We start from the raw sequence: 12,919 nt of genomic DNA on the forward strand, positions 1-12,919 counted from the left end.
AAAAAGAAAAAAAGAAAAAGAAATTTGTAGCAATAAGACCCACACATTCATACATTCTGCTGCATTCACATAACCTCTAAATCAGGAAAGCTCTTAGCCATGTATTTAAGAAAATGTGCGTCTAATTTTGCTCTGGAAAGACTTCTGTGTAAGTAAGTGGTATTTGGAATGAGATGTCCATGACTGCACACAGTAAAAAGATTTGCTGCCAAATCTGAAGTCTGCTTGAAGTCTTTTTTGCTGAAATATGTCAGATGAAGGTCACAACAAGTATTAAATATCTATCCAAAACCATAACCTGTGGCTAAATCAGGCCCACACTGGCGTTAACAAGATATCTTTAACAGGCGCTCCAGAGACACAACAGATACCAGACCACCAGTGAGGAGTAAAGAACTCCTGCTGTGCCCCAGCAGCTGCCTTCTCTGGAGCAGCACAGACACCACTTCTCCACACACTCCATCTGTTTTTGTATGCACTCTCCGTGCTATGGCACAGGGATCTGCTTTCCCTGCCACAAAGCCCACCCATCAAGGCAATGCCTTTTGCAGAACCACTACAGAAAACACAAAGATGCTTCACCAAGTCAAAATATTTTATTTTCCAATTTTGAAGCTGATTGAACTCAGAGCCAACCATTCCCAATGTCACTATCAAATTCAGTATTGCTCTGCAAGCCTATGTATGTAACTGCGGCCCAGACTACACTGATATAAGGCAACATTAGAATATTCCCATAGCCATAATGTTAAAATACACTAAGAAGATTTCTCATGTCTAGAACATGTTAGCTGATCTCAGTTAATTTGAATGCACACACTCTAATGCAGAGTGAAATTTTTCACATAAATCATATTTCAAGGGAAAAGTGTGCAGATTCTCTCATATTAATGCAGTTCAAAAATCTGTATTAATTTCCCAGACTGCCCGCTTAGAAGAAGAGATTAAATATAAAAATTACTTAACCACTTCCAAACAAAAATAATGCAAGTTTTCTACTATAATGGAATCCTTAAGTTGTTAAAGAAAATATTATTTCTGATCTCAGAAAGAAGAAAACATTTTGTTTAATTCAGCCCCACTTTCTACTGCCAGATGGCTCATTAGTTGTTTTCAGAACATTTCATTTCCCACCACTCCCCAAACTGAAAGCCATTTTTTAAATTCAATGTAAGCTAAAAATAAAGCCCCATTATCTGTTGGAGTGGGTCCAGAAGAGGGCCACAGAAATTATCAAAGGGCTGGAGCCCTTCACCCTGTGAAGTCAGGCTGAGGGAGATGGGAGTGTTCAGCCTGGAGAAGAGAAGGCTTTGGGCAGATCTTATTGTGGCCTTCCAGTACCTAAAGGGAACTACAAGAAAGATTAGCAGGTCCTGTTGCAATAGGACAAGGGGGTAATGGTTTTAAACTACAAGAGGGTAGATTTAGGATGGATATAAGTAAGAAATTTTTTACAATGAGAGTGGTAAAACACCAGAACAGGTGGTCCAGAGAGGTGCTAGATGCCCCATCCCTGGAAACACTCAAGGTCAGGTTGAATGGAGCTCTGAGCAACCTGATCTAGTTGAAGATGTCCCTGCTCACTGCAGGGGGCATCTAGACCTAGATCACCTTCTAAGATCCCTTTGAACCCAAAGTATACTATATTTCTATCTGCCTAGCTTTGCTCTGATGATAAGTTGTATTTGATACAATATATGTAGAAGATGTCATTAAAATATTTTACAACATTTGCCCAGCCTACTTATGGAATCAGCAATCTTACTGCATGGATTGGGTACTTCCCTCTAGGGATCAGACTGCATGAGGATGAACAAGTGCTCATATGTGGTGCTGCACCTCCTGCCCAACCAACAGAATATCCAAATGCATAGTAAACACAGTATCCTCTTATTAATTATAGTGAGCTAAACCAATGCAATTAGGTTCATCCAAGAACATCAGGATCATTTGCAAAAAGTTAAAAAAGGTTTATACCAAACACAGAAATGGTTGCAAATTGGAAAGACCCTGTAACACTTTAAGTCCTCCTGAATGCCTGGGCAGGTCAGATTTGGGGTGAAGAAGCTGGGGAGGTGAGCGTTTGTGGGAGGAGATTCCATAGAATTATGAAATCATTTCGGTTGATCAAGATCTTTAAGATCATCAAGTCTAACAGTTAACCTAGCATTGCCAAGTCCACCACTAAACCATGTCCCCAAATGCCACATATATGCCTTTTAAATACCTTCTGGGATGGTGACTCCACTTCCCTGTGCAGCCTGTTCCTGTGCTTGTCAATCATTTTGGTGAATAAATTTTTCCTAATACCCAATCTAAACCTCCCCTGAAAAAACTTGAGGCCATTTGCTCTCATCCTTTTCCTTGTTACTTGGGAGAAGAGACCAACCCCCACTTTGTTACAACCTTCTTTCAGGTGGTTGTAGAGAGCAGTAAGGTCTCCCCTGAGCCTCCTTTTCTCCAAGTTAAACACCCCCAGCTCTCTCAGCTGATCCTCACCAGACTTGTGCTCCAGACGCTTCACCAGCTCCGTTGCCCTTCTCTGGACACACTCCAGCACCTCAATGTCCTTCTTGTAGTGAGGGGCCCAAAACTGAACACAGGATTCGAGGTGTGGCCTCATCAGTGCTGAGTACAGAGGGACAGTCACTTCCCTGGTCCTGCTGGCTATACTTTTTCTGATAAAAGCCAGGATGCCATTGGACTTCTTGGCCACCTGGGCACACTGCTGGCTCACATTCAGACAGCTGTCAAACAGCACCCCCAACATTCCTTTCAATTGCTCTCATCCCCACAGACACTGTTAGTACAAAGATCTTAAATATCTCTCCCACTTTCCAAGCAGAGAACCAAAGCACCATGTAACATTACAGACCAGTGGCAGAAGACATCCCAGACTCTAACTCCTATTTTCTTTTTCCAGGACAGTGACAGAGAACCTGCCATCCCAGGTTCATCATCAGGAAGAGCATCTGTCAGTAACATATTTACAAACAGTAATTGTGTATTTACCAATTTAGGAGCTGCATTGCCAAGGAATGTAAAAAGTCTTGCCCTAAAAAGATCATGATTTCTGTAGATGGAGAGCCCACACAGGTTTGGGGATTTCAGATCAAACATATGCAACTGTATTTACTGATCAGAATTAGCTATAGTGAGCTCATGGCAGGGAGTGGGAAATGATCTATTGTAATGGAGAAAGGATGAGAAAATGCTGCTTTGGACATATGACAGCAATGCAGGGTGAAATTAGATTTTAAAAAGATAAAAAAGATGAACAAGAATGTCTCTGGATTAACTCTAAATCATATCCATTCTAATAGCTAAAAAATAAAAATAAAAATAAAAAAAATCACATTGACAGTTTGGCACCCTCAAGTGCTCAGTAACAGCATAAAAGTACATGGTATAAAATCTTACTAAATTACATGGTATGAAAACACTCACACCATGTTTGCATCTCTGGAGAATGAACAGGGTTATCTTTCCACTACTGGTCCTTGCAGTTCTACAGCTCACAGACATTTGTGTCAGAAGTTGTTCTGACATGGACAGTGGCTACTTGTGGTGCAAGAATATACAGATTCCTGAGCTGAGCTTCCAGCTACTGCAGAACAGGAGGGCTTATTGCAGAATTTTGGCAAGCCATCTTCAACAACTGCACCATTCAGGATAATCTTAGAAGTCTGCTTCTTGTCCCTAGCTTCTTCATCTGTGCACTCCAGGGGCTCCAGGTCATGGTATTTTCTCCGATATATGACTCTTGAGATTACAGTTATCAGAAACATTTCCATGATGAGAAGCTGCTGGGCTATATCTGCCAAAAAAAAAAAAAAGAGGCAAAGAAAAGCCCCCCAAAGGGGGAGATTACTATCAGATGCAAAATTAATACCCAGCTCATTAATTCATTAATTTTCACCTGTGCAAAGGGAACAAACTTTACCATTCAGTCCCTGTATGTCTCATGCTCAGCAACATCAGCTACAGAATTCCAGTATTGCCCATCAGTAAGCATGCAATAAATTATGAATCAAAAACATAAGAGAATTAACAGCAATTATGCATTTTGATTTCTTTTCCTCTCACTTCTGATTCCATCTCTTCTCATTAACAAGTTTTTCTCTATGAGTGTCACAGCTATAAAACTTTTATTCTTGTTTTTTTAACTAAAAACTGAGATTCTTGAAAAGCTAATGATCCCAGGAAATTAGTTCTTTGGGAAAACACCAGATATTGCAGTTAGCAACGCTGAACTGGCACCTTTATAAGTAAATGAAAAACATTCTTCTCAAAGAAACTTACATGATGCTCTGGCTGTAGAGGAGAGTGGTGGAGCACAGGGAATGATTCTTTGTGTGGCCAACATGCGGATAATAACGGTCTGCAGGTGGTTCAGAACAACAATAAACTGCACCAGAAAGAGAAAACAAATGCCTGAGCTACCAGAAAAGGATTTATAGTTCACACACCAATTCTGCTTTCATAACAGAACCTCTTTTGCCTCATTCCTCCTTTCTTGCCCTCCCTCTCCTCTCATCTACCAGCAGGCTGCCTGCCATTCTGCAGCATTCATCTTAAGGTCAGGATGATATTGCTCTGAAGATGAGTATTAAATTATAGCTCAACTTGAAAAGTGCTTCTTCTCAGCCCTTCATTTGGGAGGTACAATATGCACAAACCTCCCAGCTAGGATTTTAAATGATGCTGAGCTCTGAATAACAGGTAACAAGGTTTTAAAAACTGCCTGTTAATTTGACCTATGAGCTTATATTCTCAAGAACTCAAAGAATGTTTTTTTCTGCTGTCTCCTCTTTTTGCCACAGCAGGGAGACATCCTAGTCCCCAGGTTATATGGGACTGGCTTCTTTCTAGGAGGTAGGAAGGACTCTTTGCCTCTTGAATCCAGCAACCATCACCTGTGCATCATATTACCTGCTACTCTCTGAGAAAGGCCTTTGCCACTGTGGAGATACCAAAGTATTTCTGTAGCTGCCTGAGTATAAACCCTCACAGTACCAGAGTTTGCCATCCTAAGCCTGAATTCACCCTAACACATCTTTGCAGGTATGACCATCTGTTATAAGTGCTTAATAATTTACTTAACAGACACCTTAGTGCACCAACCTTTCTATGTCCTGCTCAAGAAATATGCATAACCAAGGATTCTTCTGCACTCTTTTCAAGGTTATGAGGAAGAGCGTGGCCTTGTCCCTGTGCTTGTTCAGTCTAACGTATCTGGTTCTATTCCTTACTATATAACAATTTCCAGACATTAATAAGTTTCATTATTATCTAACCCTGAAATGCAGAATGGCCAAGAAAAATACTGTTAAAACAGAATATTGTGGCATGCTGAAATGCTTCAAACAACAGCCACCCACACAATGCAATATATCCTCTCCTGATTTTTAGAGACACACACTAACATTTTAACATTGCATTTTGTGATACCACATCAACAAAGCTTCAAGCCCCGCAGATGGTGTGATTTTATACTTTATCTGGTATAAAGATAGACAGATTTTATGTGTCTTTCACATCTCCAGCACTTCTAAGACACAAGAGGTAAATTGGCTCAAGACAAAACTGAACAGCAGCCAAGGAGAGTCCTTCAAATAAATGCAGCTTTAATCAGCTAAAAATACGCCCTTGCACACTGTATTTAATGGGAGAAAATATTGTAACTTTTCAATGAGGGACCAAGAACTAGAGAGACAGTGTTGCATCAGCAGTTAAGAAAAATTCTTACCAGAAATATTAAACTTCTCACCTGATAAAGGGCAAACTTTGGGATAATGTTCTTACAGGTAAGGAGAGTCCTAACCTTTCGAAACACGATTCCAACTGCCCACAGAGCAGTAAGGGTAAGGACACCCATGAAGATGTTGATCCATAGCGCAGGTTCTTTGGGAGATAACTGAGAAGCAAATAAAACAAGAGCACCTTATAGAACCTTACTTTGCATTTTACTGTTTCCAGGAAGAAGCTGTGAACTAGACGATCCAGATGTTCAAATGCTTGTTCCCATCTCCATGAAAGCTGGTGGCAGCAGCAGCTGCTGGGCTTTGCATGGGGAAACTGCACAGAACCAACTGTTGGCTCATGCTCTCACCCAACAGGCATCAACATGGAAATCTGTTCAGCCTGGGAAGGTACCAGTTGACACAACCCCTCAATCTGACCCCAGAAGCAGCTGACAACGCTCAGCAGCTCATGAGAACATATCCAACGTGACATCTCAAATGGGTCATTTGTTTTATACCATGAAACAACAAAAAAAGAATTACTTTTAATCTCAGTTGTCTAAGAGGTGCAAAATTATTATCAGTCACAGACTTCTCCATCATCTTGCAGGTTACATGGGACAAAGCAGAAGTACAGCACTATCTTCTCTACTTTGCACAGATATAAAAATCACCATGATTTGCAGAAAAGCATAGAATTAGGCTTCCTGTTTACACGTGCTAGTACATGCACTTTTTTCTTAAGGCTGTACCTTTAAAAAACACAGGGCAGGTACATCACACAGGGCAACTTGTAGTCCCGCTATTCTAACCATACAAACTGGGAAATGTATTGGAGCATGTCTGATGCCAAACATACCCTGATGCCCAGTTTCTTTCCAAGAGAAGACAGGAAATTGAGGGTCTAGAAGGCAGAAATTATATGCTTCAAGGTCAAAAAGAATACAGTAAAGACTTACTTGGAAGTGCTCCCAGATTTCACAGGTCAGCTGTAGGCTGAGACAGTAACATCAACCCTAAAACCTATGGATTTTGTGGACCACCTCTGATTAAAATATTTACTTACATTGTCAAGGAGGTAATTGCCATTACTCCAAAGCACTATTGATAAAAATACGAGCACAGGTCGAAAGACAGCAAACTGAAAGGTGCCCACCTTCAGCCAAAAGAGGGTTTGCCTGGCCAAAAAACAAAAATAAAAAAAAAAATTAGATAGACCAAGATCTTATTAGCAACCTTAATAACATTTTTTGGATACTATCAACTGCAAAACTTTTCCACTCCTGTAGTATGTGGCTAAAATATGAGAAGGAACAGCTTCAAGATTAGAATATCTTTCCAAGAATTTCCCAGTGTTTATTTAATAAAGTCTCTACAAAAATAGTACTTTTCCTGCTCTGTAGCAACTACATACTGGGCAAAATGTGATGTCTTTCTCTGTCCTGAAGCTAACCAGGGAGCCAGTAGCAGCATAACCGGTTTCTGAACAATAATGCTCTTGCCTTGTTGTATTATTATTTCAGTTCTCTGGTGAAGTTGGGCAATTCAGCCTTCCTGTTGAGACACTTTCTAGTCCTGTGGTAGATCAAGAAAGGGAATCATACAGACCTAGGTGAAAGGACTGGTAGTTTTTCAATACATCATGAATAGTACCACATAAGCATATGGTTTTGCTCCGCTGCAGTCTAACAGAAGAAAGGAACTGTCTTTCACTTGGCAAACTGCACAAGGTCAGCAGGACAGCTCAGGATTTCCTCACCTCTGTCAGTATAAACTGGGTCCAGAACACAGCCCATACACAGTAACCTGGCCAGGCAGCATTAAAGGCCAGCAGGAAAGGGGCAAACGAACTTTCTAACAGAGGGGATGAAAGCTGACTGACCTGAAATCTCCTTTAGTCTTCACAGGACAAGCTATAGCTGCTACATATGGCTCATGTTTTAAGTCTGTTCCTGTGTATTATTTCCTATACTGTCAATGTTATCTTCACTGTAGCTCCTTGGGCCCTTGAGTCTGCCATGAGAGATGCCTCAGCAGAAAACATTTATATGTTACAGAATACAGCCATGAACCAGAAATTATAGGAATTGCTCAATGAATATAGCTAATAACCACAGGATTATGAACAGCACAAACACATGTGAAAAGACCTGCAATGGACCAGCCACTTAGTGTGTGCTTTTTAAAAGATTTATTATTCCCAAAGGGCTTTAAAGAATAATAAATATGACAAACAGTGCAGTCATTGCAATGCCATGAGTTGTTTCCCTTGTCAATTCTTTACAGAGAGGGTAATCAGGCATTGGAATGGGCTGCCCAGGGAAGTGGTGGATTCTCCATCCCTGGAGGTTTCTAAGATGAGACTGGATGTGGCACTTAGTGCCATGGGCTGGTAACCGCAGTGGTAGAAGATCAAGGGTTGGACTTGATGATCTTGGAGGTCCTTTCCAGCCTGGCTGATTCTATGATTCAATGTGGGTCTATCTTTGTTGACCATCAGATTTCTTCTGCCACATCTCTCTCCATTGCACTACTTGTTACCCTGCCTCACCTGTACCTTGTTATTTTTCCCAGGACTGCTTGATAGCCTATGTTTTTTTAAAAGAACAAATCCCTCCCTTGGAGTACCTCCCTGTTTCCCCATAAGATACCTACAGGAGGACATGAGATTGACTTTGCTCTGGTATAGCTTGCTCGTATTTGAAAAAGAAAAAAAAAAGTCACCCTGTAATGGGAAAAGGCTGGAAGTTAGAAGCAGAGAGCAGATGGATTTCCCAGTACTACAGAGAAGCCAAAAGCCCTCTGCAGATCAAAAAGCCTTTTTTTTTAAACACACAGCTGTCCTTCCTCCCAGCAGCAGTAGGCATTATCTAGTTCCTGAAATGAGTCCATATTAGCTAATATCATCCTGCATAAGCTGTCTTTGGACTGACCAACAGCAGGCAGGGCATAGTACAGGATCCTCTCCCAAGCTCCCAGTTACCACAACCTATACAGAGGGTGACAGACACAGGAAGAAAAACAAATAAAGATACATTTTTTAGTTGGTTTACTACTTGGTACCCCCGCCATGTAAATATTTAGTGTTATTCTGTTAAAACAAAATGATGGAAACAAGAGTTTAAATTCTAATACCAAATGGGGAAGTTTAAGGAAGAATTAATATAGTAAAAAATAAGAATTTTTGAAAATGTGTCAGAAACCACTATGCTGTGTTCTGTTTGATGCTTTCCTTTAACAGATTGTAAAGTCCCCAAGGTCCCTCTGACACTAAAGTCCACGCCCTCATAGAATAGTCTCTGTCTTGCACATTCAGTCCTTCAGATTTTGCTTATAATGAGAGAAACAGTCTTGTGCTCTGTGCCAGTAGGAAAGCCCTGGGAAATACATGAGGCTTCCAGGCTGTGGAGCAGCCTGCACATGACAGAGTGACACGAGCCAGAGGAGGAGCCCCACCAGGCAAGGTCTATGTTACAGAGGTCTATATTGGCTCCTGTAGGTGCAGCTCTCTATCCTTACTCCACTTCTCAAAGATCCTTTAATACTTACTAGAAGAAAACATATGCTTTTGCCTCATCAGATAATGCCATTTCATTGAGATCAAAACTTTCCAGAAATTACACCTACTTTTTGTTGTAAAAATTATTTTAAACCGAAGTAGTTTTAAAGTCAAAATCAGAAAGAAACATTTAAATTTTAGCAAAGTGAGAGAAATTTTCTATCAAGACAGTCTCCATCTGACAATTCTGCTTGTGAAAAATACCCAGTTTGAAGATATTTGTTCCCTTCTGGAATAGAAAGAAACTGAAATCTCAATTATTAGGCTTTCTAGAGTAGAAATTCCTCCTCCCACAACCCCCTGCCTTATAGAAACAAAATAAATTAGAGGTGGTGTACAGCCCCAAAGTGACAACGCTGTTTAAAAGAGACGCTTGAAACTGACTTTGGGGAAGCGAGGGAGGCCCTTTGCTGTAAGCCTGGCTTTGCCAAATTGGCTGAATTCCCGCAGCCGTTTTCAAGCTGGGAAATCTTAAAGGGCAACTCACCTAGTGATGGGCACACGAGGGAGGCAAAGGCAGCAGCAGCAGCAGGGGCCGGTGCTGATCGTGAAGTGACTCTTTTCAAACCGCCTGAGGAGCAGCTTTTGACCTCCGCACTCTTTGATCATCATCATCAGGAACTTGTGGATAACTATGGCAAAAAATCTAGGAGAGGAAGAGAATTGCAGCTTGAACTTGCCTGTGTATCTCTCGTATGCCTGCGCAGGCTAGTGCTGCCTTCTAAGTTTTTAATTTTTACAGCTTATGCTTTGCAATCAACAAAAATTCTGGCACTATCTGTGAGAAACCTCCCACTTTCCTTCATCTTAGAGGGCCAGAACAGCCCTAACCTCACTGAGAGAGGAATAAACCGAGGCACGGAGCAACTGTGGAATTTCCCAAAGCCACTCTGGTGGCTGGTGGCAGAGTCAGTATTAAAGCACATGATTTTCTGACCCAAGTCATTATGGCTTTATTTTTCCATAAGTTATCTATTCCTGACTGGTCCAAACTTTTTAGAACAAGTCCTCTTCCTCCTCAAACACAGCTTCCAATCAACAAACGTGGCTAGGTTCATATATACATCTATCATTAAATGTGCTGGCCCAGTCAGGGCGTGGTTCCTTTGCAGACAAAGCTGATCCAAGTACCAACTGCTTCAACCCCCCCTCTCCCTCCTTCCCCATCTGCACATTCTCAACCCTTCCCAGGAACTGATTCATGGAAATCCAGCCAAATAAAAGGGGTCCTCTTCTGCTGCACTGCCTGCAGATTGGGCGAGGGAGGGGGGGGAATTCAAACACACTTGAAGTGCCACAGGACTTGGAGGTTTCTGGCAGTCTGCACTACCTGCACTACTGCTGCATGCTGACAGTGTTCCCTGCTACAGTGTTTTCCCTCCTCTTTTACTCTACTCTTTTAGTAAATTCAGTGTAACATGGGGTGAGACAGCTCATGAAAGTCTGTGATGCTGTCTTGCACTGTGTGCCAAAGTCATCCCAAAATGTGGAGTGCTCAAGGCCACAGCAACCCCGACCTGGTTCTGCCCATCAGGGCTGTGCCATCATATCCAGAAATCAGGGACCACATTCCTCCCTTCTCTGTGCATGCCAGAGCTGTCATGCTTGTACAGAAAGTGCTTTTATCAGGACAACTGTGGAACATTTTTACACTGATATACTCATCGGAGGTTCACTTGCCACCATTAATAACAAACCTCCACGGCTCATTATTAGTAAAAGTGCAGGAGAGAAGTCATAGGTCAGACTCTCATTTCCCATGACATGCAGAGAGAGGAAAGACAGAGTACTGCTTCAAAGTGACTGTCAATCTGAAGGATCAATTACATGCGAGTCACAGATCCTTCATGCTAACATTCCCACATTGGAGAACTGTGACACTGGGAACTGTTTCAGCATTCTCCACCTCCCAGGAAAGAACTGCTGAGAGATTTCAACTCAAACAAAAAATTACTAAATTGTTAAATTTACAAAATGACTGTGTTACCAAGGGCAGCAGATGTTTAAAGGGAAGAAATTCAGGGTTTGGGGCAACATCTAGAAACAAGCAGAGTACTCACATTCCTGCTGTGAAATCTGTAAACATTGTTGAGCGAGGAATCCACATGCCAATGCATGAAGTAGTAGAAATCACCTACAGAGAAAGGGGAAGGGCTGTAAGAAGGGCAGAGATAAAGCAGGTTCATGGGGATTTTTTGGGAAACCCTACTTTCAACATTCAGTTTTATCTCATTCCCATGCTAACTTACTGGAGCTGCAGCATTAATCCAAATTATGATTGATCTTTTGGAGGAGGGGATTTTCCTGTAGATGTAGACTGCTTCCTCTATAAATACCAGAATCGCAATTAGTGTCATCAGAGTCAAGGTTGCAAAGAGAAATCTCCCTGGTAGGTCGAGGCCTGCAGAGAGAGAAAGGAAAACAGACAGTTCCAATTTATTTCATAAGCATTTTAAACATTAATGTAACAACACCATCTCTGAGGGGCTTCTTTGCCCTGTTCCTGCAAAGACTTGCACTCAGCCTTAGTTACACGGGCAGACCACTGACTCCATGGAACAATTCAAACACTTAAGTTCATGACTAAATCTTTCCAGGATCTACAGAGAGCACATGGGAAGAATACGCCTTCATGTTCTCAAAGCATTATGCAATAGTCCCCTTCAGAAAGGTGGATTTACAGGACAAATATCCTTAGAGGAACATGAATATATAGCAGAATACAAATGAATACATAATACACACTACATAATACACAATACAAATAAATACAGTAAATACATATTCTGGGAAATTTTCCAGGCAGGCCACAAGCAAACATGTTCACTCATGTATTAGTCCTTTGCTTCCAGTGTATGTCAACAGGCATGTTACATGTAACTTCCTTAGGCAGGTAAACTTAATAGTTCAGTGAAAATTTGTAGGGCACATGATCAATGTAAGGAAAAGCCCCTGATATATCTAGAGTGAGATAAAACTTGATGTCTTCACCTTAATGGTGGATATACATATCAACATTTACCCACACATGACAAGTTTTATGTCTCCACTGACACTGGGTACAGATATCAACTTTTACCCACAGCTGATGGTTGAGGTGCATTTTTTCTCAAGAGTGGTGTTTCCAGAGACAGAAGAAATGCTTAATGAAGTTCATGCTTAATTTAGAAGTTCATGCTCATCGCTGGTATTAACTCCTGCTGTGGCCGCAGCCTATCTGAAGGCAAAGGAGAGCCTCTGCCCCAGGCTCTTTAAGCTAAACCTGCTTCAAAAACCCCTGGCACTTCCAGGCTTGGCTGCAGGCGGAGCAGTGCACGTCTCGGTGGACATCGCCACACCTCAGATCTCACCCGAGAGAGCAGCTCTAGGGCCGGTTCAGCGCTCCGTTCGCCGGGTACCGGGCGGCCCCGGCGCGCCCAGCTTGTTCTCTGGCACTCCCCCCGCAGCTCCGGGCTGGGGGCCGTGCTGTCCCCTCGCCCTGCTCCGAAGCTAGAGGCAGCTCGGCCCCCTGACAGGAGGGGGATCGACCGGGACGGGCGGCTGCCAGCCTCCCTCCGCCCGGGGATTTCCTCGCCGGGGAAGAACGGTGGCGGGGCAGGCAGGGGCAGGGGCACGG

The 12,919-nt window shown here is 42.2% G+C and overlaps 1 protein-coding gene across 1 annotated transcript; it reads right to left on the minus strand.

Moving 5' to 3' along the window:
* Nucleotides 1-3,530: 3,530 nt before the first annotated feature.
* On the minus strand, nt 3,531-11,720 carry LOC103756319 (organic solute transporter subunit alpha; the record flags this gene model as incomplete). Its single annotated transcript, XM_018083927.3, has 7 exons — nt 3,531-3,817; nt 4,303-4,408; nt 5,771-5,917; nt 6,811-6,922; nt 9,791-9,949; nt 11,364-11,437; nt 11,553-11,720. Coding segments are annotated over 7 exons (1,053 nt in total), but the record flags the coding sequence as incomplete, so codon positions are not given.
* Between the last annotated feature and the right edge of the window lie 1,199 nt (nt 11,721-12,919).

Source organism: Manacus vitellinus, unplaced genomic scaffold (assembly GCF_001715985.3).
Source record: "Manacus vitellinus isolate BGI_N305 unplaced genomic scaffold, ASM171598v3 scaffold_7_pilon, whole genome shotgun sequence".
NCBI classification, from domain to species: domain Eukaryota; kingdom Metazoa; phylum Chordata; class Aves; order Passeriformes; family Pipridae; genus Manacus; species Manacus vitellinus.